Consider the following 26,822-nt stretch of genomic DNA (forward strand, 5'->3'; position numbering starts at 1 on the left):
AGCAATCTTACTTAATGTTAAAACTTTAGAAGCCTTTCTGTTAAAATCAGAAAACATCATGCATACTGTCCCTGCTTCTATTAAACAGTGTGCTAGAAGGCTTAGGCACTGGAATAAGAGAAAAAAATTAAGAGTTAAAGAAAAGAAAAAATTGGTAATGAGAATAAACCATTTATGTTGTTTTGCAGGAAATTATTGTTTAAAAATATTTTTAATGTAGGGTCTGCTCTTCCAACTGCAGTTTAATGTGAAGTTATGTTTAAAAAAGGTCAAATTCAGTTGTAATTGGTGGTGTCTATATCTCAGCCTAGCTAACAAGTAATAAATACCACAAAGTTTTTCATTTAGCAACTATGTTTTAGGTTATAGAGTTAAACTGATGAAATTCACTCACCAACCACATTTTCAAGTTTAAGAATTTCTGCGAGGGAAAAAATGGTCTACTCCTTTTAATTCTAACTACTGTTTTACACAAAAATAAAATGAGGTAAAAATGGCATGAAGTAGAAAATGAGTGGAAGGATGTGTGTGTGTGCGCGCGCGCGCGCGCGTGTGTGTGTGTGTGTGTGTGTGTGTGTGTGTGTGTGTGTACTAAGATCCCTTGAACTTATATTCTGATTTAGGGTTGCCTTAGTCTGAATTTAAGTCTGTTCACATTTTGGATCATATCTCAGCTTTAAAGTACAAATTGCTCAGCTGAACTTAATCTTAGCTTTAAAGGCTAAGGTAACATTGCAGACTCATGATGTATTATATAGTCTTAGTCATTATTTACTGGTAACCTGGGCAGAGTTCATGGCATGTGCTATTCTTTGTCACTCATCCCCTCCTTCCTCTCCATGATCCCATTTTACAATCAGTTTCCACATTTTATGGTTTGTTTATCTTTCACCTTCTTCTAGGAAGTGGGAATTTTCTTTTTGCTGAATGAACTGAAAATTATTTGGTGAAAAGAAAACAACAAAGAGTTTAGGGATGTTTCTATTTAAGCACAAATTAACATTTGAGTTAAATTGTCTTTGAGGTACCTTAACATTGTTTATGTATTTAAAATGTTTAATTTTTGTTCATAAATCTTTCATTGTTCAAAATACTGCTTTTGTAAAAATTTTAGTATTCTCATCCATCCTGGACTTATGTTTTTTCTTTCTTTTACCACTTTGATGATACTGTAGAGGCTAATATTTAAAATAGAAATTTCTTGGCCTGTGTTACTAGATAGATCATGATTTCTGTCTCATTTGAACCTAAGTGTGTCAGTTTGATAGGAAGGGACAGGTGGGCATTCTGCTGACCAGATCTGATTGGGGAGGGTGGAGGCTGGTGATGGATGGATATGTCTGCTGACAAAATAAGCAGACCCGTAAATATGACTGTGCAGAGTAAAACTGGGACCAGCAGATGGGGAAGCTGTGCTGTATCTTATTTCTCCTTCCTCAGCTATGTGATTTACAGTGGGCATCTTTTCAAAGAAACCAGCTGGGATTGTCTGTGACTGCCAGCACCCACTGGTTAGAGTAAAAGAGACTCTTTGCTTTCTTTAGAATTTGTTCAGCCTCTCATTTTCCTGTATGGCTTTATGTTCATCTGGTGGTAAATTATGACACTCAAAAAGCAGAAAGAGAACCGACCTTTCCTTGAAGAACATCCACACATAGATCCCTTTCCACAATATGATTACACTTTGACATCTGGTTTTCCTCTTTTTCTTTATTTTTGATTTCTGTGATCTCTGCTATTGCTACTTCAAATCTCATTGTTGAAAGTTCTTCCCATGTTGTGAAAGGAAGAAAATTTCTCAGAAAACACCAATGCAGAATATAGGGCTATAATACAAACTTAAGTCTTATAGACCTGCTAGTTTTAGCTCTCTTGAGTAATACATTGAATTTAACTTACTGATCCAAAGTACCTTTAAGATACATGTGTTGGTTTAATTTCTGAAGCTTACCTACTAATTGAAATAGTTCTGCTATAGATAGAATAAAATTCATTATAACTAATATTCCTTAGGCTGGCTTAGAAATGTTCTTTAGCATTTGAGATGAAACAAAGAGAGGCAGAAACTACAGTGGGTTCACGTGAGGGATGGAAGCCTAGGAATGCATCTTGGAGTCCTGCTTGCTCTACATCCTTGGGAAGTCCATGTTGTGAAAGAAAAGATGATTCACCTTACATGTATGTTTATTTTAGTATTTCTTCTTTTAGTAGCAGTTTGAATTGATGGGGATTTAATGATGTGTAAACTATAAAAAATAGTAAGAAAAGAGTAAGTTTGGAACTGAGAACAGAGATGAAAAAAGAGCAGGTGGTAAAATAAAAGAGCAGGAAGGTGGTCTGTATAGCTGTCCTTTAAGAGAAATACTGTTGAATTACAGTACATTCAAGCATTAGATCTGTATTCCTGCATTTGAAGAATGGATGGAAGTGTGAAGCTTTACTCAAAAAGCCAACTTAGTGGGTTCCACCATATTCATATACTGTGGTGTGACCTTCTCACTTACAGTTTGATTTAGGAAAGGAGTTGAGAAATGCCTGGCTGACCCTGGGTAGGTCATCCATCCAAAGCCACCTGGGACCATAGTGAACCCAGGACACAGAAATTAATACAACCTGTCACAAAGGCGTCTGTGATGCTGATGTTGGAAAATGTACTGTATTTCCAGGATCAATGCAGGTTCCCTGGCCGACTAAGAGAGTTTTGTTTCCTTTGTCAATGTTACCTGTTCCTCCCTCCATGTATTCAGAATTGCAAGTGTTTGAAATGTAGTCAAAAAGAGTATTTATGTATTTATTGGTTTACTTGAGGTGTTTAAGGAGTGGCGGCAGCCAAATCCATGCTCGTCCTAGAGTTTTCATCTGGGTAGCCTTTTGCATTGACTTCATTCTAAGAGGCTCTCCCTGCTAACCGAGAGCAAATGACCTGCAGTGCTCAGCTTCCATCCTGCCATCTTAGAAACCTCTGAAAAATGAATAATAGTTCCCCTGGAAACCCCACAGGTGACTTTCATTTGCCCAATTTGTGTATATTCCCATCCCTGAACCAATCACTGTAATTTCCTAGTTAGGCCTGGGTCTTCTTTACCTGTCTCTGGGGCCTACAGGTAGGGCCAGCTCCTCCTGAATCATACAGACTGCGAGTAAGAGAGGGAGATTGGGATGCCGTTAACAGAAGAGGAGAGGGATGCTGGACAGTCAAAAACAACAAAATGTGTAATGTAGCTACCCTCACAGCCATTTAGTGGGAGAAGACTGTCCTTCAGCCAAGAGTGAACTAGCACCTGGGTTCCTTAGCCAAAACTTCCACTGTTGAAGTCTAATGCTTCTCCATGTTGCCTCTGTTTGGCCACAGATACCTGTTCCCCAAGTTTACACTGTGCTGGACTGAATTTGTAGACATGAAGGTTCATGTGCCCTGTGAAACCATCGAATACATTGAAGCCAACTATGGTAAGACCTGGAAGATTCCTGTGAAGACATGGGACTGGAAGCGCTCTCCCCCCAATGTTCAGCCCAATGGAATCTGGCCTATTTCTGAGTGGGATGAGGTTATCCAGTTATTCTGAGACAGTAGGTTGAAATAGTAGAATTCCCCTCCTGAGTAAAAGTGGATAACTGTTAAAAAAGATTTATGTCCATATTTCATACTAGGAAACAAAGAAAAATGACTAGTTGAAGGCAGAGTTCTAATTCCTGAGCCATTTGATCTAATTCTCTCATTTTACATGTATTAAGGAGTGCCAGGTACACTGCAAGATGATAGTGGAGAAGCAGAGGTGAGTGAAACAGACCTTACCTCTCTCCCCCACCCTTCGTAGCACACCATTTTTCCTTCAGGGACACTCCCTGATCCTTTGAAGAGCTCATGTAGAACGTATGTTCTCTAGGTGCTTTCAAATGTTAGATGATGTTTGGACTGGAAGATGGGCTTGCTAGGCGAAGCTAAGGAAGGATACTAGTTAAAAAGAATGACCTGTCTGGTCTGAGCATTAAAGTTTGTATATTAGTGCTGCTTTTAAGGTTGTGGAGTCTGAGTTTATATCAAAGAGATCAGACCTTAGGCGGCATCAAAAAAAGTTACTAGCAGGTTCACTTTACAAGCAACCTGATGTGGAATGATTTAGAGCACAGGACATCATTCTATAAGAGAATGAAAGCTCATTTTTGCCTTGTCAAAGATACATAAGTTTCTGTACACTTTTGATTTTCATATTTGAACTGAAAAGAAAGCTTATGCTTGTGTTATGCTTAAATTTCCAGCTATGTGAGAATATTTTCACTGACCGCTGGTAGCACTGTTGACAAATCTTTCAAGACACCATGCTACCAGGTTGTAGTTTCACAAAACTTGTATTCCTTAGTTCTTTCCTAACCATCTATTAGGTAAAAATATGTGCTATTTGTGGACTTTTAATCTTTTCTGAATTGATAATCCTTATACTTCCCAGTTTTATTATTAGCACTAAAATACTAGAAATACCTCTATATTTTCCTAATTGAACTCTTAAGTATATTATTCATTCATCTCTTTCATTTGTGGCCCATAAACCAATTTAAATGCTATATAAACTTACTTGTTCCCTCTCCAATACTGCATTGTGTCCCCAAAATGAAGGTAAATGCAGACCTGGCACCTGTTCCCCACCCCAGATCATAGTGTTTGTAGTCTGTGTCCATTATTGTTCGCTGAATACTGATGGCACAAGAACTCAGGCTTCCCTGCTTTGAGTGCCACTTGCTCTGAAACCCTCCAGTGTCCTTTTCCCCTTCAGATGCATCCCTGGTGAGCTGGTTGGACTTCTCTGTCTCTCCCATCTCTTCCTGGGTCACTTTTGAAGGCAAAGCCTGCGGTAAAGGGAGATGTAGGCGCAATAAGCTCTGTCTTTTTCTTTGTCTGGGAGAGGAAGCTAGTCTTACATTTTATCTTGGCCATTCAGGACTACTTCCTGGACCAGATGGACAAATTTTCCTTTAAAACTAGAGTATAATAGGAGTGTTAGAAATGGAAACCAGAAGGTGTGAGGGGATGGGCTGACAATTTTCCTAGAGCAAAGTTAGTGAAAGTATCCTACAACCACCCCACTCCAAAGTTTAAAAACAAAAAAAAAATTTTTTTGATAAATGATAACCAATGACCATTCTCTCTTAGGATGAGTTTTCAGTGCATAAACATTGGGTCTTTTCATAAATAACATAAGTAGGTTTTCAGGGTCCTTTTATGGATTACCAGTAAAGTTGTTCCCAAATGACAGGCCATTGGATTCAGCTTTCTCTTTGCTAGAAAATCAGGTCATAGAAACCATACCCAAATTCTAAGTAGCTGAACTTAATTTCATTTTTCATGGTTGAAAAATATAATAATAGTGTTCCTGGGAAAAATCCACTCTGCTTAGTGAGGACCATTCACTTGTGGTCAGCACCTGGAAGTACATAGAATGCACATTTCTGCCCATTTCAAATTGGGACTCCTGCTGTTTGCCAGGGGGTTTTACCTGCCCCTGTTGAGGTTATTTCTTTTTTACTTGTCCCTGAAGTCCAAGGTCTTGAAGTGTCCAAAATCTAATATATGTTGGCCCCATTGACATTGGTTCCATATCCTTCCCTTCATAGATGACTTGCTGCTGAAATACCTTTCTTGACTGCCTTCTGGTTTCACAGGCTTCAGCTCGTGGGTCTTACTCTGACTTGGGGGAATGAAAGCCTTTCCCCAGATGCTGAAGGATGGGCTTGCCTTTGATGTGATTCAGCCATACTTCATCCTGTGCTTCTTACAACTGCACTCTGCTAAGTGTCCAGAGACCCTGGGTCAAGCGGAGCCACCACAAACACCTCATTAGATTTCTTTTCCTCATCTGAGTCTGCCACCAGTAATTCTCCTGATCTGACCACTTTGAGGTTCTATTTGCGTGGCTGAGCAGGAGAAAACCTCTTACATTAACTTGTTGGAAGGTAGGCACCCATGAGAGATCCTGAAGGACAGACTGACAACCCACCTCTCCCTCCATAACCAGCTGGCCTCTCAGCCCTTTTCTGGGAAGGGAGCAGTTGTCCTTCTCTGCTCTGCTGCAGCTATGTCTGGCCTCTGGAATAGACCTGGAGTTCCCAAAATGGAGCATCTCTGAGAAGCTGGAGAGTGGGATAGCAGATTTCCTCCATTCCCTAGCTACAAACCCTGAAATACGACCATTAGATGGCAGAGTGTCTGCCACCATCTCTCCAAAACCAGTTAACAGTCAAGTGAAAATCATCTTGCTCTTGAATCTTAAAAGCTACGGATCTCACTGCAGTATTCATTCTAACCCTCTTATTTTATTTTTAAGTAAATAAGCCCAGAAAGAAACAACTGATGCTAACACTCAGGAATGCCATGACTTTTGGCCCAGTGCCTGTTTCGTTGCATCATAGCCCAGCATCTTTAACCCCTGTTGAGGCGCTTGGCAGAGAAGTCATCTCATGCCTCAACAGGATTGAGTTTCAGGGTGTTTCTTCCTTCCCCACTTAATCTTTCTGCTCAGATTGAAAGCCTGAGGTGACAAAGAGGTCAAGGAGGATTGTTTCCTGTCTAGAATTCTTATCCTGTCTTCCTGCCTTTATCTGAAAAATGCCTTATCTCCAAAATGTGAAATAGTTCATGTTTGGACACATCAGCTTTGGTCACGACATTGTTAATATCCAGGAGGACCTGATTCTCTTGAGCTGAAAAAGCATTCCATTGCTATTTTACCCTTCTTCTTCCCGAGGAAACCATTTGTGCCAGTCTGTTAAGGGCCTATTTCTGAAGCATCCCTCCTCATCTTCTTCACTGATGTTCTCTTACGGATACAAGTAATTGAGACGAGATTGTGCGTTTTCATTTTTTTCCTCTGTGTCTCCAAACCATTGCTTCTGGTCTTAACAGGATTACAGAGCTTCAAATGGCTCACAGGAAAGCAAGGTCTTACACAGGGAAGAAGGGGTTTATAGATTGGGGACCAAGGCTGCATCTGGAAAGCACAATTGCAATGAATTCCCACACTGCAACCTAAAATCTTACCCAATATCCCAAGCCTAAGGCAGCAAATGTTTCTAAGTCTCCCCTATTTTCATCTTCTGGAAAACGAACAATTCTTTCATCCTCAGTGTTATAAGTCCCAGGGGAAATGTCCCCTCAAAACCAAGTCAGAGTAAGTGCCACACTTCCACCTTCTAACATAATCATCATTTGTAACAACTTTAAAGCATGGAAAAACTCGAGTTCCTGACTAGTCAAAAGGATTTTCCCAGGAGTCCTGGGATAGGTCACCTCTAATGTCTCCCTTAGAGAAGGCAGTAGCATGTTGGCATGAAAAGACCACAACCTTAGGAATTAGACCTGAGTTTGATTCCCAGCTTCATTCTGTGGGATTCCCATTTTTGTGGGGGACCTCTCAGCCTCAGTTTCCGCTTGAGTGAATGGGAGAAATGTTTTTAGTTAGGATTAAATGAAATATAAACTGCTTACCATCAGGCCTGGGATTAAGTAAATACTCAAGGTATGTTCCATTTCCTACTTAAAAGTCCCTTTTTTTATAATTATGTAATGGGATTAAAGAAACTGGTCCAGAACACAATCCTTCCTCAGAAGGTTGTATGACTAAATTTACTTAGGAAAACATTGTTTCGTTTTACCAAGACATTAAGGGACAAATTATATAGTTTATGATTTAAGAGACATTACCAAGTTGCCTTCTTTTCTAAACAGAACTTGTAGTTTCATTTTGTTGGTCAAGCTGTTGTCTCCTACTATCCTACATGTTACCTGTCGCCTTGATCCTAAGCAATTTACTCTCTGTACCACTCTAGATTTGGGATCTGCTATGCCATGGATTTCTTTTGCATTATTTTAGTCTTTCCTAGAGGTAAACCCACACCTCCTTATTAGTAAATCTCTGCCCAGCCAAAGTCAGATATGAGTCATGATTTGGAGAGGGAAAGAATTTGGAATACTTAATTTCATTTAATTATGTATCTGATTAATGCCTATATCAGTGTTAATAAAGGAAAATTGAAAATACTCTTTTCCACCTTCTTCCCCCAAATTTGTGTTTCTATCTTAATTAAACAAGAATCAACATGGTATATGATGCTCTTAAGCTGCTCTATATCAGAATGAAATCCTAACTATAGTTAATGGGTCGATCAGACCAATTCAGTAGTGATGCTTTTTGTAAAGATCCAGTACTAAAGTAGGCAAGTACAAATTTTTCTAATGAAAAATCTCTGCTTCTGTATTCTCAGTACTTCCAGTGCAGTGACCTTCTTGCCTTCCCCAACCCAACCCCATGCAGAGATTATGTAGGAACCCACTGGCCAGCCATTGTCTACTTATGAGCACTCTCACAGTGGGTTTGAAAGGGAGTATGAGGAGAATTGAAAATACTGTATTTTGCACTATAAAACGATATACTGTCTCATGCACTGTTAAAAAAATTGTAAGGTTTTTTCACTTTGTGATGACTCATTCAGAGCATGGGGAATAGTTCATGTGCTTCTTAAATGAAAATCATAATGTAGCTATTTGTGCATCCCTTCCACTTCATAACCAGAAAAATATGTATGTGAATTTTCTAAACAGTGACATTTTAAATGTAAATTTCAGTGTATGTTTACCAGTTTACTCTTTGGTTTTATCTTCAGGTACAAATAGTTTGTGGTACTACTGAAAATACCTTTAATATTATTTTGATCAGAATATGTAATATATAATCCAGTTTGGGGTGATGAATAAAATTTTTCTAACCACTTGAGATACTTTGTATTTATTTTTGAAGCATGTGGTAGAAATAACAGCCACTAACATACATAAACAATCTGGTAAAATAGTAATCTTGCCACCAGAACAGCTTTTCTAAAATTTAGGTAAAATGAGGTCAGATGTGTGGGCCCTAACCCAATATGACTGGTGTCCTTATAAGAAGGGATTAGGATACAGACAGGCACAGAGGGAAGACCATTACGTGAAGATTTAGGGAGGAGATGCCCATAAACAAGCCAAAGAGAGAGGCCTTTGGAAGAAAGCAGCTCTGCCAACACCTTCATCTTGGACTTCTAGAGAAATTTCATTTCTGATCTAAGCCAGCCAGTCTGTGATATTTTGTTAGGCAGCCCTAACAAACTAATGCAATAATAAAGACAATATGATATTGGTACGAGGATAGACATGTAGATCAATGGAGTAGAATAAAGAACCCAGAAGTTGACATACACATACGTTCAAATGATTTTTGACAAAAATGCAAAAGCAATGGAGGAAGGATAACTTTTTTACCAATTCATGCTAGAGCAATTGGACATCCATAGGTCAAAAAAAACAACCTCAATTCAACTTGAACCTCATAGTTTATACAAAGATTAACTCAAAGTGGATCATATGCTTAAATGCAAAATGATGAAACTTTTAGGGAAAAAGAATATGAGAAAATCTTCATGATCTAGGGCAAACAAAAGTTCTTTCTTAGACTTGACCCTAAAAGCACAATCCATAAAAGGAAAATATAAATTGGACTTAAAAATTAAAAACTGCTGCTCTGCAAAAGCCTAAAAAAGGATGAAAAGTTAAGCTAAAAACTAAAAAAAATTTGCAAACTATATATCTGAAAAAAGAATAGCACCTAGAATATATAAAGAACCTGAAAACTCAAGTTTAAAAAAATACAATTATAAAAAGGGCAAAAGACATGAACAGATGTTTCACTGGAGAGTGAATCACAGATGACAAATAATTACATTAAAAATATGTTCAACATTGTTAACCTAATAACCAAAAGCAATAGCGAAAGCAATCCTGAGAAAAACAAAGCTGGAGCCATCATACTTCCTGATTTCAGACTATTACAATTCTGTAGTAATCAAAACAGTGAAGTACTGGCATAAAAACAGACACACAGACTGATGAAATACAATCAGAAGGCCAAAAAGAAACCCATGTGCATATAGTCAACTAATATTTGACAAGTGAGTCAAGAATACTCTATAGAGAAAATATAGTCTGTTCAATAAATGGGACTGAGAAAATTTGGATATTCGCTTACAAAAGGATGAAAGTAGACCCACCCCTATCTTATACCACTCACAAAAATTAATTCTGAAGGATTAAAAACTTAAAATGTGAGACTTGAAACTGTAAAACTCCTAGAAGAAAACATGAGGGGAGAAGCTCCTTGACATTGGTCTTGTTATGATTTTTTGGATTTAATACCAAAAGCACAGGCAACAAAAACAAAAATAAACAAGTGGGACTACATCAAACTAGAAAACTACACAGCAGAAGGAAACATTGAGCAAAATGAAAGCAACCTACGGGTTGGAAATAAGTATTTGCAAACTATGTATCTGATATGGGGGTAATACCCAAAATATATAAGGAACTCATAAACCAATAGCAAAAAAACCCCCAAATAATCCAATTTAAAAAATGTGCAGAGTAACTGAACATTTTTCTGAAGAAGATACTCAAATGGCCAACAGACATGAAAGGTACTCAACATCACTAATCATCAGGGAGATACAATTTAAAGCCACAATGATACAACACCTCACACCTGTTAGAATAGCTATTATCAAAAAAGGCAAGAGCTAACAAGTGCTGGTGAGGATGTGGAACAAAAGGAACCCTTGTGCACTCTTGTTGGGAATATAAACTGGTACAATCACTGTGAAAAACAGTATGGTGGTTCCTCAAAAAATTAAAACTAGAACTACCATATGACCCAGCAATTCCACTTCTGAGTTTATAGCAGATGGAAATGAAATCACTATCCCAAAGAGCTTTCTGCACCGCCTGTACATGGCAGCTTTATTTACAATAGCCAAGATACAGAAGCAACCTAAGTGTCTATCAGTGGATGAATAGATAAGAAGTGGTATATATAGAATGAAATAATATTCAGCCACAAGAAAGAGTGAAACCCTGCCATTTGTGACAACATAGGTGACTGTTGAGGACCTTATATTAAGGGAAATAAGTTAGAGAAAGACAAATACTGTATGATCTCACTTCTATGTGGAATCTAAAAAACAACAAAACTCAGGAACAGAACAGATTGGTTTTTGCTAGAAGCAGGGGGTAGGGGCTGAGGGAATTGGATGAAGTGGTCAAGAGGTACAAACTTCCAGTTACAAGAAAAATTCTGGGGGTATAGTGTACAGCATGATGCCTATAGTTAACAAGACTGGATAATTGAAAGTTGCTACAAGAGTAGAATTTAAGAGTTCTCATAACAAGCAAACAATAATTTTTAGCTATATGAGGTGCTGATTATTACCTAAACTTGTAACCAAAGCATTATGTTTTGCACCTTAAACTTATACAATGTTATATGTCAATTACATCAGTAAAACTGGGGAAAAAGAAGATAACATTTTTCTTTGTCATAAATTCACCCATCTCCTTGCAAGGTCTTCCTGAAGCAAATATTAATAAACCAGTTCTTGCTCAGCTGATAATTAGAAACCATTTTCTGTGTTGTCATTGGTATGATGAGTGACTCTGTAGTCAGAGCTTCCAGGTAGTTCTCTGGTGCCTTTGCTCTGCTTTCTCACATTTAATATTTTTGTCCTTTATTTCTCCCTTTGGACACAAAAATACAAAATCTGCTGAATTTCAGCATATCCCTCTTCCTAAAGGTATCATTTTCCAGCAATTTTGTAAAAATATCCCTCTTTACTGGAAATGCCCATTTTTACTCCTTTCATTTCTAACCTAATTTGATAGCTTTCATTGTTTCTCCAATAAAGAAGGTTCCCTTATGACTATTCACCCCCATGTAACAAATACTAAAACTATACATAAACTGCTAATCAAAGGTAAATGTAAAAGCATTTTCTGGGGAGAGTAAAAGTTATCATTGAGAAGTAAAGATGGAGGACAATAATATTACTAATATAACTTAAAAAGATGTTCAACACTGTTAACCTCAGGGAAATGCAAATTACAACCATAGTGAGATACCACTGCAGACCTATTAGAATGGCTAAAATTTTGAATAGTGGTAACACCAAACTAGTTTTTTTTTTAATGGTTCTATTTTTTAGTATTTACCACGAATTAAGAGGTCCCAGGGTTTCTGTCCTACAGTTGCAGGGACAGAGGACAGAGGCCTAGTTAGGTGGGCATTAGACCCCAAGTGGTTCAGGTAAAGTCACTCCTGGGAATTCTCAGCCAGTGTCAGGCACAGTCACACAGATCCAGGGCAAGAAGTGCTTGAGGCTGAGGGGCACTTGGCGTTGGTCTGCAAAGTGGAGCTTAAGAGCAGTGCTGCAGGCCACAGAGAGGAAGGATGATGAGACCAAGGTCTTATCCAGAGGGCTCCAGGGAATCAGAGCAGGCATTTGAAAGCCAACACAAAAGCCCAGTTAGATGAATTGGGGCAGGATAACTGGTAGTGAGGTTGGGCCCTGGGGAAAATAACTGAAGACAATTTCTGGGAAGTGGTGGGAGAGCAGGGACACAAGGGGACACAGTGGTCAGTGTTAGGCTTGGACACCACAGTGCAGGAAGTGTGAGTGATGTGGGGAAGAGGCTGGAACCGTTTCTGTACCTGCTGCTTCAGTTAGAAACCAGGGCAGGGTGGACGCCATGTGGGGACACTGTAAGGCTTACTTGTGGGATCTAGGGAAAGCAGAAGTCAGGAAGGGAGATGGGGCCAGTAGAGATATTAAATTCTGGGTCCTGACTTGGTCCACATTTCCCTGTTGTCTGTTCACCTCTGAAAACTGGTCTCCAAAGGGTGAAGAGCAGCTATTCTAGTTGTACTCAGAGGGCAGCTTATGCTAACAACTGTCCTACCCTACCTCTGACCCCCATGGGAAAGCTTGGGACCCCATTGGCTTTGAGCCACTCTGGCTACTAAATCCGACCAGGCCAAGTCCATCTTGTTTTCATTCTCCCCCATTTCCACCCAGCCAGATTCTGCTGCCTGGGTCAGACAGCGCAAGCTGGGACTGCTCACTGATGGGGTCTGGGTGGGCCAGCCTTAGTGCCTATCAGGATCGAAGGCGCAGTGAGCAAGAAGGGAGCCAAGAACAGGTTGTGGCTTAGTCTGCTTCAGCTACAGTGCGAGTCTCAGAACCGGGTCTGAAACACTAGCTTATAACCTACTTCAGACAATTTGCAAAGAAACCAAATCTCTACCAGCTAGAAAAGATGGATGTGCTCTTAAGTTGTATAGCAGTATCTGTATTACAATAAGCAGAGGTGTGAACTGTGGTAAGAATTCAAGGTTTCCTATTGTTTAGATTTAAAGTGATATGCTCTAATTTTCCTAAGAAGCTCCAGAGGAGCCTCTTGAAAACATCTGCTGGATTTGAGGGGTGAGAGGGTGTCTCCCTTATCCTCTCAGTATATGTATGTGTTTGGTTAGGGATTTGTCTGTCTGGAAGCTGAGGGCTCTGGGCAGCTCGGGCCTGGCAGATTTCCCCCACCTGCCTAAAATTTGGCTCAAGGGGGCAGAGGCCTGGTCCAAGCCCAGTCCTGCCTTGCCACTTTCCAGCCCCTGAAGCTGAGGCCTTTATTTCAAGTCTTGTCACCAGGGGATTGAGCGGGGAATGACAGCAGCTGATAAGCCTGACATCATTGACTTTATGGGGAGTATTCAATGAATTTACTTTCTGCAAGAAGGCTGTACTCTTATCTCTGGCCCACAGAGCATCTAAATCTTCATCCAGGGGACCCATTGATGAGTCATGTCTCATACAAAACCCAAAGAATCTAAAGAGAAAGAGGGGAGTTGTACCCTACCCCTTTCTTTTCTCCAGTACCTAGTTCTGCCCCCATCCCCAGCACACACACACACTCTTGCTTTCCCACTGCCTTTGGGTTTACTGGCTGGAAATACAAGCATTCACAGCTCCAGGCCTACAGAGTCAAGACCAAGCCAGCCTGGTCTTGAGGGTGTCAGCAGCTGGTCACACCCAGGGCTGTGTGTTTCTCTAATTGTAACGATGAGAAGAAAAATCCACTCAGGCAGTTAGGTTTCTTGCTTTGTGTTGCACTGGTCAACATTTGCTCTGGACAGAAATATCCGCCTGGCCTCAACAACAGGTGTCTTGGTGGGGATACATATGTGCATGTGTGGCTGGGTGCTACCAAGGGGCCCCCCTAGGTCTGAGTAGCTGGAGAATGGAAATTAATTGTAGAGAGAGGCTGATGCTCAAAAGAAGCTTTTCTTTTCCCTCTCTGATATATCCCTCACCCAGCTCTGGGTTCTGTTTGCTTCAGATAGTGGGAGGAAATAAACGCTTCTTAGCAGCACAGGACCCAAAGCAACTGGAAGGAAAGAGGTGGAAGCCAGGATACTGGGTTAGGAAAATGAAAGAAAAAAGTGGAAAAAAATAGAGGCATGTGTTCAGACTCCCTGTATAGTTTTTGGATAGAGTTTCCTGGTAATAAAAATAAAGCATTTACTGAGCAATGATTTTAGTAGATGCCTATTACCACCATTTTTAAGCATTTACTCCAAATCACTAACTTTATGTACATTAGCTCGCTAAATCCTCACAATAACCCATGAAGTTGATATTATTTCCAATTTACAGCTGAGAAAATTTGAGACTGGGAGAAGTTAAGTAATTTTCCCAGGATGGCCACTGGTATCAGAGCAAGGACTCAAACACCAGTCCCTCTGCTATCAAGGCCAAACCGAAGGCCTTCTCTTAGCTACCACACTAAACTGCCTCCCCCTTGGTGAGGCAGTACTTTATCCAGCTTAATCCACAGCAAATCAGTGAGTAATTATTATTCCCATTTTGTAGGAAACAGGCTCAAAAAGGAAGTTTTCTTCCCCAAATTTCTCTGCTTTTTATTTTTTTAATAGTGACCAATTTATTTGAGAAAGTGACAAAGTAGCATACAGCTCGAAACCAATTGATAAATTCCTCTACTTAAAATTCAAACCAGTAACTTCATCTTGCCCTCATCCCAGGCAAGGTGCAGGATTAAACAGCAGACAGGCAACGGAGGAAGGATAATGTTAAACAACAGTGCAGGAAATCTTTGCAAATTTGAATCTGGATTGTGGATGAATCACTCTCCCCACCGTTATTCAAACAGGGCTCATTACATTTGGATCCAGTTGAGGACCATCCCGAGATTCAACGTTTGCTGCTGCTTAAACAGAGGATGTCTGGCAACAACTAAGCAGCAGGCCGTGGCAGTCTTCCAAGTAAGGATAACTTTGTTTACAGAGTAATATTATTTCTCCTCCATTGTCAGTAAAAGTCACTGCATGCTGCAGGGGGAAAACCTGGTGGACAGCAGGTTTGTTTGCTCCTAAATTGGAACCATTTTTTCCTCTATTGTTCCTGTCTGTGTGTGTCCAGGGCCACAAAACAAGCAGATTCTGGCATCTTTCTTTTTCTGTGATGACTAGGGAATGGCCTCAAGGAAGTCCAGAAATGATGATGAAATAACCAAATCTCTCTTTCCTTACAAGAGAAAACCAAAGTTCTCCTCTTTGAGCTCCCCTCCAGTGCTCAGGTAGGGATGTGGGCCAAGTCAGCGTATTTCTCCCTTCTGCATGCCCTGGTTTCTTACATCACCTGCTTTCATCTGCAGCTACTTGCTTCGTTACTTTTTTGTTTGGGGGAGGTTAGGGAAGAGAAGGCAGGAGGAGCCTCAGAGGTGAGCTAATCACCAAGTTGCAGGTCCTGTGAGTGGAATGACATTAACATCCATGAGAATTTACAGCCTCTGCTGGCCCTAGAAAAGATGTCTGTCTAAGAATCACGAGTAAAACAGAGTCAGCTGCATGTGAAAGCTTGTTTCTTTGGGCATACATTTTAGTATTTAATTTGCCTGGGAGGAATATTTTGTTTTGTCAAGCATGATAACTTGTTATGTATCTTTGTAAACAAAATATACAATTTCTCACATTAGATGAGAACATTGGGTAAAATGTCTAGCAGGACACCTAGTACTTAGTGCTAAATAGTGGTAGCAGAGAACTTGGTGCCTGGCCCAGTGTTGGTGCTTGATGCCACTCCCTAGGTCAAACCATCACCCGCTCTTGTCTGCATTCCTGCCACCGCCTCCTAACTAGTCTGCTTACATCCTTTTTTAGCCTCCTTCATACAGCAACCAGAATGCTTTTCTCCCTAAAAAACAAATAATCACCAAAAAACTGTTCCATGGCCTTCGAATAATTCCTATCACAGAAATAAGCTATATGTCTTCTAACAGAAAGCAGAGCAGGCTGGAGGCAGCTGTTTGGGAAAATAAGTCAGAGCCATCGTCTTAGCAGTGAGCACAGTTCCTGGGGTGTAATGATTAATGAAACAAAGTCCTTGTCTCCTGACATGTACAGTGGAGTGGGTGAGCCAATAAGCAAGGAAACTAGAATGAGACTTGTTTTTAAGAATTCAACATGGCCATGAGGCTCCTTTTAAAAAATGGTGAGTCAAAGGAATTTAAATTTAAATTTAAATTTAGTTTAATTTTGGAAAGACCAAAAGGAAGGAACAGGCACAAAATAGTAGAGGGAGATTTTACACAACTGTAACAGACCAAATAGACCAAAACTCCCATGGATTTTATAAGAAACACTGTATTTTTCAAACAGAGGATATAGTACCTGTGGATTATTTATAAAATGTTGGTCATATGTTTTACCAAAGAGAAAACCTTAGTAAATATCCTAAAGCAAAAAATATATGAGGCATATCTTTGGTTACACTGCAATAAAATTAGAAATTAATAGCAAATGGTTAACAAAAAATATAACAAGAAATTTTAAAATCACTTTAAAAAAGAAAAAATAAACAACAGATGTTGGAAACTAATAACAAAGTGCTGCACATGGAAACACGGGATGACAGCAAAGGTGTATCAGAAGAAAATTCATAGCTTGAAATGCTTTTCTTATTAAACGAGAGAATGAAAATTAATAAACACTCAGTGTAAGAGTAGGAGGTGAAGAGAGAACAAAATAAACAAGCAAATGAGAAAGAGCAGATTTAATAAAGATATAGTAGAAATTATGCATTAGAAAATCATAAAAATGATGAATCACAGAGGTAGTTTTTAAAAAAAAGAACAGTATATGCTTCAGAAGATTGGAGACTGATGAAAATTAGGCTTGGGGTGGATTAATGATTCTGCATTGAGCATTGACTCCCCTATACAGAATTTTATTGTTGTTAACAACCATTTGATCAATAAATATGAGAGATGCCCTAACAACAACAACCAAGAAAAAGTACACACTTCCAATTATAAAATAAATAAGCAACCGGGATGTAATGTATAGCATAAGGAATATAGTCAAAATATTGTAACAACTTGGTATGGTGATAGCTGGTACTTAGAATTATCATGTATATAAATGTTGAATCACTGTGTTGTACACCTGAAACTAATGTAATGTAATACTGTGTGTCAACTACCCTTCAATAAAAAATAATTATCTAAAAAAAAAAAAAAAAAAAAAAAAAAAAAAGAACAGTAAAATGAAAGCTTCTGCAGAGCTAATCACTGAGAGAGAGAAGTCATGAAACCAAAACAGGAGAAAGGCAGTAACACAGATACATTATTTTAAAAATCATTGAATAACTATATAACACTTTGCTAATGATTCTGAAATGTCAAAGTACCAAAATTGACTTTAGAGACAGAATACTTGAAGGAATAAAACCTACCTAGGACTTACTAGTAAATTCTGCTATCAAGAACAAGCTAATTCATGTGGTGAATAAAGTGATGGGTGCAGACACAATAGGTGGATGGAGGAAGGGATGTAAATGGAGAGATGGGTCCGTGCATGGGGCCTGGATATGCAGAACTGGGGATGGGAGGGAGGCTAAGAATGAGGGGGAAGAAGGGAGTTGTAAGACTGAATGAGGCTGCTGCTTGATCTCCAACCAAAATGACCTTGGCCCCCAACCACCCTGGCTGACAGACATCCCCTCTGAAACCTTCAGGTTTGGTCTTTCCTGAAGCCGCCAACCCCTGCACACAGCACTAGAGGTCCAGTATTCACAGGCTAATCCAGACAGATCAATTAATCAGCAGAACCAGAGAGCCTGACAGTGCCGGAGCTCTCCTAGCGACCTGCCCTTCCCTCCCAGCCTTGCAGGTGCAGGTGCAGTCTCTCCAGGGGGCGGTGAGAGCCATGAATAGTAAGGATTTTAGCTCAAGCACACAGAGGCGTTTAGCTGCCCAAAACTAATCCCCCAGTAATCGGATTATGTAAATTCCTACTTCAGCCCCTGCCCCTGCAGGACCTAGCCCCTGACTTTCCACACTGGGAGCCTGGGATGGGAGAGGGCCCGTTACTGAAGAATCACTGGTAGTGGAATGGTGCACCAAAAAAGTGTTATCCCTGTTTTTAAAATTACAAAACCCGACAATAACGTAAGAAAGTTTTGAGAAGAAAACAAACATCCACCCTGCTTCTGTTGGCCAACACTGTTGTGCTCCTTCCCCTGTAGTCTTTGTCCTTTCTCAGTCCTTGTCCAGTTGTGCACAGATCCTACTTTATGGCTCATTGTTTCATTTAGTGTCACACATTTCTCATCTTGCTACCCAGTTGCCACAATTCTTTTTTACAACTGTAGAATATGCCATTAAGAGAATATATACCCTCACAGGTTTTTGGCTAAGATGAAGGGTAATTTTAGCTTCTTGATTTAAAATATAACATGTGCTTTATCAGAAGTGTGATACAATAGGGCAGGGTGGAAAAGCATGGGCACCAGGGAGCAAGGCAGCAGTTGCCCTTCCATGGCCCACAAAGAAGACAGAGGAGCAGAAAGAAGACAAATTGGGAATGTTTGCTTACAAATATTGGGTTATGTTTCTAAATGCTCTTTTTGTGCCTGTGTACAAACTGACCAATTAATTCTGTCTAATGCACTCTGTACTCCTTTGTCCTGCCAACCAAATGAGCCTGTAAATCTAAACATGTTACCCCCATGTTCAAGGTTCACAGTTTCCTTCACATGGACTGCCCTCTCCTCCACTTCTCCATGTATAATTCCTACCCAGTCTTTCCCACCCTTCTGCCCATGCACCCAGGCAACCAGGGCCCCTGTCTTGCATTCTATGCTTTAGCTGACTCTGCTCTGACCTTCCTCCAGGGCCCACCTGGTGCCCATTCCCCACATTCTTGACCATACTCTGGGTATCTGAGACCCCTGAATTTAGACCGTAGTCTGGATATCCAGGACCCCTGAATTTCTGCTCACAGGGCTCTCAGCTCATTTGCAGACCCTGCACAAGGCTCTTCCTTATGTCCTTGTGGGCCAGGAGCCCACATCATATACCCAAGGTCCTTCACAGAGCAGGACAGAACTGAGGGGTGGGGAAAGAATGGGGATGGGGACGCATCAGGAGTCACCTTTGTACCTGGGGTGCACAAATGTCAGAGGCAGTCGTGCCTCAAGGCCTAGTTTAAATGCCTTCCCTCGAGCAACGTCTGATTCTCTAGCTAGCATCTTTTGCTTCCCTAGCTCCAATTTCACTCTCTCTGGCACTCAGGACTATCTATCTTGTATTTAGTCATTTTTGTTGTGTCCTCTCCCTCCCAAAGGCTGTGAACACCTTGAAGATAGAGTTTTCTTTTACTTCCTGCACCTGAAAACCTAGCATATTATGCAAATGCTTTTTTTATTTATAAAAAGAACTGTACTCGTTTTTTTAAAGGAGGGGGACAAACAACCCAAAATCTCAGTAGCTTACAACAAGAAAGATTTATTCCTCACTCATGTCATGTGAGTGCTGTAAGTTTGCTCCAAGGCTTTGGGGCTGAAGGAAGCACCTCAAGCACAACATTCTCATGACTGAGCCCCACCAAATGTTGACTCTTAAAGCTTCTGCTCCATCACCACAGGTATCAGGTCCACTTACATTCCATTGACTGATGCAAGCCACGTGGCCAAACCTGATCCCTCCCTCCACCTACTGGGAGGCGCTGCCAGTCACATGGCAGCAGCGGCTATCTAATCCTCTAGCAGGGAAGGGAGACAGTACTTAGAACAATAATGTAATCTACCACAATGAAATGTACAATATTCTGACTGAGTGCTAACATGCTAGCACAGTGCTAAATGCTTTGCCTCTTTTGCTCTTCTCATTTAATCCTCAAATCCTATTATTGCGTCCATCTTACAGAGGAAATTGTGGCAGAGAGAAGTTACATAATTTTCTCAGGGTCATATAAATGGGTGGACCAGGGATTTTAACTTGGGCAGTGCATCTCCAGAGACCTTTGCTCTTATGCACTAAGCTGTAATGCATTTGTGATTGTATTTTGCCAAATCCTATGCTGGACCCTACAGAGTGTGATGCTTAGAAATTCATTATGTATCCACTCATTAATCAACTAACATTTGATGAATGCCTATTCACTGAGGTTGGAAGGGGACAGACAAGATGAGTAAAATTTACTAAATGGGGATGAGTTCTAGGGAAAAGAATACAGCAGGGCAGGAGGATGAAGAGTCCTTGTGTGTGTGAGGGTACAATTTTAGACATTGTGGTCAGAGAATATTCACTGGGAAAGTAACATTTGAGCAAAGACCTGAAAAATGTCAGCTCCTTGAGGGCAAGGATTTGTGTCTGTTTGAAGTTGTGTCCCCGTGTGCCTACATCAGGCGCTAGCCCATAGTAGGCATTCAATACAAATTGCTGAGTGAATGAAAGGAGGTGGGGGAGAGAACTATGTGGATAAACTGGAGGCAGAGTGTTTCAGGCAGAGAAAACAGTGTAAAGGCGCTGAGGCAGGAGGGTGCTTGGCTGTTCCTGAACAACAGAGGTCGGAGTAGCTAAAGCTGAGTAAACCCCAGGGAGAGAAGGAACAGACACGTCCAGTAAAGCGTCTCTTGGGGGCCATTGTAAAGCTTCAGCTTAATGCCTAATGAAAATGGAGAGCCTTCAAAGGGTTTTAAGCAGAGAAGAGTCAGGAATCTGACTTGGGTTTTCGAAGAATCGTTCTGGGTGATGTTGGGGAACAGACAGAAAGAGGCGAGTGAGTGCAGAAGCAAGAAGACCAGTTAGGAGGCCACTGAAATAGCCGAGTCCTGTGCGGGGCACTGGGGAAACCGAGATGACTAAATCCGGGAATCTGTCCAGTGCAGGGATTGGTAGATTTGTCAGTGCATTTTACTCTGCAGGGAAACTTAGTGGAAACGCAGATTTCGGATCCCACCCCTAGAAAGCCTGATGTAGTGGGTCTGGGTTGTGGGTGTTGAGAGCTGCCTTCCTTCACCCATGATTCTGAAGCAAGTGATTCTGGAACTACGGTTGGAAATTCAGTGGGGCTTAAATGATTAACATCTGATTAATTAACGACCGGGCACTGGCCGTGGACCTTGGAGAAAAGGGTCAGTAAGCCGCGCGCCCACCGGGCCTCTTGCTGCATCCTGGTTGGGTGACAAGACCCTCTTACGCCCAAGCTTTACACAAAGCTGGGTTCTACCTCCTCTGCACCCTTTCCAGGGCGCCGGGACGGCTGGTCCCGGAAGCGGGGGCGCGGGCAGAGGGGAGGGAGTCGCGGGAGTCCCCAGCGGGAAGGGCCCGTCGGCCGCGCTAACAAAGGGCGTGTCCTATAAAGGCGGCGGCGCGGGGCGAGGGCGCACCCGGCGGGCGGCAGCGACAACGACGGCGCGGGCTCCCGGCTCTGGGCGAGGAGGCGCGTTGACTCCGGGGGGACGGGGTGCCGCCGGCGCCGGGTGGGCCCCCGGGTGTCCCTCGCAGCTCCCCGAGACCCAGCCGCACTCGCCCCGGAGGACAGGGGTGTGACGGCGACTTGGTAGCAGCCGCCAAGTCGTCCCCGAGAGAGGACCTGGGGGCTTTGCGCCTGGCAGGAGCAGTGGCGCAGCTCTGCAGGAGCCAGGCAGGTTCCCTAGCGCGCTGGCCCGGCCACTTCACTATGATACGCGATGCCAGGACACCGCAGAACATCTCCGAAGGCCGCTTAGGTAGCTTCTGCGTCCAGGTGAGCGACTCCCGGAAGCCTGGCACGTGTGAAACTTTAGCCTGAGATGCTTTCCTGGACGCCTGAATCACTTATAATGCAGGGCACTGCAGGCAAGGGAGAGCAAAGGTTGTGAAAAGAAAAAAGGAAGGTGGGGAAGTGAACCAGGCAAGGGCAACATGTTGCGGGGCGGGGCGGGGTGGGGGGCGAGGTATTCCAGCTACGTCTGCCGACGGGAGGAGGGTGTTGAGCCATCTTGGACCAGGTGCCTTTCCCAGTGCATAGGTGCCTACCCAAAGACTGGTATTCAGAGTAAATGTACTTATTTTGAACATCGACACGCAGAGTTGTCTTATGAGAAAAGTAACGTGCATAATGTGTTCTGATTTTAAAGGTATGTATACATGAAGGAGATTTATATCTCTATTTCCACACACACACACCAAACTGCTTACTGCTGTGTAATGAGACTAAGTGGGTTGGTAATAGGTAGCCTTTTATTTTTTTTGCCCTGTGCACTTGTGTACTGCTTGATTTTTTTAAGATTAAATGAGCATGTGTTACTTCTATAATAATTTCAAAAGGCAAAGCTGTGCCTAGTGTGGGGTTTAGGTACCTTGGCCTTCCCCATTGCATAAACCACCCTTCATCTCCCCCTTTCTGGAGAGTGTTTGTACTTAACTTTCCAGAGAAAGATGAAAGGAGAGACAAACACACAGGACCAAGTACCAGGAAGAGAAGTTTAAAGTCTGAATGCCCAGGATAGACCACTGCAGGAATGTTAGCCGGGCACCTGTACTGCATCCTTTCTAGTTGGCCCATGGCTCTGTGTCCAGGAATCACAGTTCCTACTAGGGTCTCCTTCTTTGGGGGCATAATGGTCATTCTTTTCTCTGGTAACCCCTTACCTTCAGTGGTGACAGCATAGGTAGAGAGAAGTTTGTGCACACCTATATTCCTACTGTATTTACCATGACATTCCTCCTGCCCGGGCATTCCTAACCTGGCATCTGTGACACTCACCCACCCAGGGGTATGTAGATAAACTCAGGGGTTCTATGTATTCGAATGGGACAAAATTACATCTTTATTTCTACTTTAAATGTATCATTTCTTTTACTTATGAATGGGGGTAATAACTTACAGTGGCATTACAGTACTGGTGACTTTGTCACTAATAGAAATCGTAGATATTTTCATTTCACATTACAGATGTTGCAGAGCTTTTGAAAAAAAATCATTTACATATCACTATGTAGAAATTATGGAAATAAATCTGATTAATGTGTTAAAAACAAAGGCATGTGTTACTATATTGAATTTTAGAATCATTCTAAGAGCTATTAAGTATTATTGGTTCTTTCATGTGTCTATATATTTTTATTTATGCATTTAAAAATTATTGTTTTGAGAAGGGAACCAAAGGCTTTTTACTTTATGTATTTAAAAACCATTGTTCTGAGTTGGAATCCATCCCTATACTTCCTCAGACTGACCGAAGGGTCTGTGGCCCAAGGAAGATTATGGACCCTGACTCTGCAGGAGCCAGTGGTGACAGATGCATACATACCCAGGCTTGGCATACAGGCTCTGCCACTGTTGCCTTGTGTAGCCTGGGGCAAAATACTTTCCCCGTTTCAGCATCTATCAGATGTTTTCTGTTTCTGTGGCATTGGGCATATATTTTTAAGCTCTTAAATTACTCTGAAATCAAGACTAACAGCAATCAGTTCTCATAATTGGAAGAACACTAAATGCAATTTTCCTTTGATTTAGTAAGTACTTTAGTGATTTTCCAGTGACCTCTACTTTGAGTTTTTTCAGTTTGTTAAATCAACAATTTCTATTTCCTCCTGTGCAGAAGGAGAAAGAACACTCTTGAGGGTAAATCAACAAATAATTATTAAGCACCTCCTAGGACGGCAGGCTACATTTCAGAAGTCTGTCTGCTCTTGCCATTTCCTCTGTCTGCTTCTAGCACAATAGGATTGAGCCCCCATAGAACAGAACATCAGTTAGTTTATCCTGCCTAATCTTTTTTCTTCCCAGCTTGAAAAAGAACCCCCAGGGGTCTAGAGTTGACTTAGTGAATGAGCTAAACCCTCTTTTTCCCCGTTTTGTACTCCTGCTGTACCTCCCTCCAGGAGGGCCGGTACCTTGTATGTACATATATTGCTTCCTTGTTAAACAGTTTTGCTAGGGATTAGAGTGTTCTGTTTGGAGAGTAGAGCGGTGGTTCTCAACACTGTCTGCACGCTGAGATCACATGGAGGTGCGCCGCTAGGATCTCACTTCAAGCAAGAACTTGCAGTTCAGCTGCAAAGGGTGCAGTTGGCCCACAGCCTTCAGCTGCAGGCCTTCAGGCTGGGCCTCCGTTCTCTCCCCCGACTCTTGACAAGTCATTTCTTTAGGTTGATCTCAAAATAAAATGAGCCTACCCCTTCCTACCATACATGCCAGTTCTTAGCCTTCCAACTCCTCCTGCTATGTGGGCTGTTAACATCAGCAACAGGGGTGGAAGGAAGCTGGTGTTTTGAGGGGCACCTACTGAGTTCCATGGCATTCTGCATGATGCTTTCTGTAAGTTATTTCAGATATGTGGGGTGCTTACCTACCAGCTCACATCCTCATGAAAGCCCAAATGAAAATAAAGGGCAGATTGAATTTAGGAAAAGTTCCGTGTCATTGACCTGATCATTTCACTCTTGCCACGATTCTTTTACACCTTTCTCTAGTTAGCAAGCGTTGTTCTGGTTTAGGCCCTTAGTGTCTGGGACTCTGCACTGTGATCGTTATGTATGTGCCGCCTCCTCCAACAGACCATCCTGTGAGCTCTTGTCATACCCACCTTGTCTTTTCTTTTGTCACACTAAATATTCCCACTTCTGTTCTTCATACAATAGGGTTTCAAGACTCTTCATCACCCTGTCCATCCTCTAAATGTGGTCCAGCCCCCATATCCTAGCTCTTACACAGGAGGGCCCAGCCATCCAGGTGAGGCCTGCCAGCTAAAAAGAGAGCTGCATGGTCATCTTCTTCATTGCAAATACTGTCTTACTCATGAAATATAAGACCCTAGCATTTTTAAAAGAATTGATATTCAACTCTGTATTGGCTAAATATATACTTCAGTCACACATGTACTCCATCTTATACTGTGCCTGATTCTGAACAATTAGGAAGTGTTGGTTATAAAAGAAGTAATGGAGGTATTGGAGTAAAACAGTCTTGCAACCGAAGGCTTCAAAATAGCCAGGCAGGAAGAGCTGAAATATGTTCCTACCCCGCCCTTTCTTCTTCCACATTTTCTTCCCTTATCAAAAGGAAATTTAAAAAAAAACCAGAACACAAAATGAATTTCCTAAAATCTGGCTCGAGAAGCTCTAATATAGCAAGTTCTTGGCAGGACGTGTGATACCTACCAGGCTTCTTACAAGGTTTTGGCCCTCAGGGCCTTTCCTCTTTCCCATCTTAGGAACTCAGACATGACCAGGAGGATCTTCACAAACACCAGGGAACGATGGAGGCAGCAGAATGTCAACAGTGCCTTTGCCAAGCTGAGAAAGCTCATCCCCACTCACCCTCCAGACAAAAAACTGAGCAAAAATGAGACACTTCGCCTGGCAATGAGGTATATCAACTTCTTGGTCAATGTCTTGAGGGAGCAAGGCCTGCAGCCAACGGGAGTTGCTGCCCAGGGAGATATTCTGGGACTCTTCCCCCAAGGCCCCCAGCTGCCGGACAGGACTCTCATTGGTGACTACCAGGTTCCCTCGCCCAGCCCAAGCCACTGCATTCCATAGTGTGGCCCTGGCTCTCCTCACCCCAGGCAGCCCTTGTTCAGAAGTGACTGCTATTGACAGCCCTTTGCATGTACGTGCCAGAGTCAACTTGATGAATATGTGGGGAGGCATGAGTTTCAGCTCCATAGGAGGTGGTGCAGGGATAACTGCAGAGAGTCAAAGGAGGCCATGAGGAGTGTGGGTTTGGAGTTCCCCTCCCCGAGGGCTGCAGGCAGAACAGCCCATCTCTGTATGTTCTATATCTTCAGGATCTACATAAGATATTGTTTGCGAAAAAAAAAGAAATTATAGGTTAAACACAGGTTTGAAAATAACTGTTTTACTCAATGTTTTCCATTTTATATAAGGAAGGGATTTTTCATATAGTGGATCTCATATGGATGAGTAAACATGCTTCACTCAGAACACATTTTAAAGTTTGTTTTGAAAAATGAGACATATTTAATCAAGGATGAACCAAATAAGTCTTCAGGTCAATGAATATGAAGGTAGTCCTTATAGAAACCAACCCAGACACTGGTGGGAAAGTCTGTGGAGAAAAGACCTCCCGAAGGAGAAAATCACAGGAACTCAGCAGATTCGTGTGGATACATCTATGTCCTTTATCTCTACGGAAATGTGAGGTGCTACTTGCAAAGAGCCATTTATATACATGTCATCTCTCAAGCCAAATGGTGGATTATATCTGAGAGGAAAGGACTTGGTAATTTATAAATTAGAGTTCATGGTTTTCTCATGGTAGCTAAAATAGGTTATCTAACCCCTTAGTTTCACATGCCAAGTATTAAAACTTTTAACTCAGCCTGAGTTCCTGCTGATTGAAGACCTGTAAAATTCAAATATAATTATGAAAATCCAAACATTACCATTTAACAACTCATTCAACAGAAAGCTTTGTGTAAACAAAAGATTTAGAGTAGACAATAGGAATGTAATACTAGACTCTAATGGATTAATGAACTTGTCATTTGTATTCCTTGCTCAGGAGCGTTAGCTCTGTCTTAGGCTGGGAGGGTGGAACTCAAGTCAATGAAACAGTGTGGATCTGGCAGAACTCACCACCACGTGCCATTCTGCCAATGATTGGATTCAA

The 26,822-nt window shown here is 41.6% G+C and overlaps 2 protein-coding genes across 5 annotated transcripts in view; both read left to right on the forward strand.

The window, feature by feature from the left end:
- Positions 1-8,765, forward strand: part of FKTN (fukutin) — a 48,637-nt gene extending 39,872 nt beyond the window's left edge. For all 3 annotated transcript variants that reach the window (XM_036903298.2, XM_036903300.2, XM_036903301.2), the window contains one exon: positions 3,353-8,765. In XM_036903298.2, coding sequence (XP_036759193.1) covers positions 3,353-3,566 — 214 coding nt within the window. In that variant the 3' untranslated portion in view covers positions 3,567-8,765. The remainder of the gene's footprint in view (positions 1-3,352) is intronic.
- Positions 8,766-15,067: 6,302 nt separating this feature from the next.
- On the forward strand, positions 15,068-26,466 carry TAL2 (TAL bHLH transcription factor 2). Of its 2 annotated transcripts, none has more exons than XM_057498901.1 (2): positions 15,068-15,179; positions 25,378-26,466. In XM_057498901.1, the coding sequence occupies exon 2, from the start codon at positions 25,412-25,414 to the stop codon at positions 25,727-25,729; it is 318 nt and encodes a 105-aa protein (XP_057354884.1). In that variant the 5' UTR covers positions 15,068-15,179; positions 25,378-25,411; the 3' UTR covers positions 25,730-26,466. The 2 variants fall into 2 exon arrangements, with proteins under 2 accessions (XP_057354884.1, XP_057354885.1); XM_057498902.1 differs by lacking the exon at positions 15,068-15,179 and adding an exon at positions 21,508-21,947.
- Positions 26,467-26,822: the final 356 nt, after the last annotated feature.

Source organism: Manis pentadactyla, chromosome 3, assembly GCF_030020395.1.
Source record: "Manis pentadactyla isolate mManPen7 chromosome 3, mManPen7.hap1, whole genome shotgun sequence".
NCBI lineage: Eukaryota > Metazoa > Chordata > Mammalia > Pholidota > Manidae > Manis > Manis pentadactyla.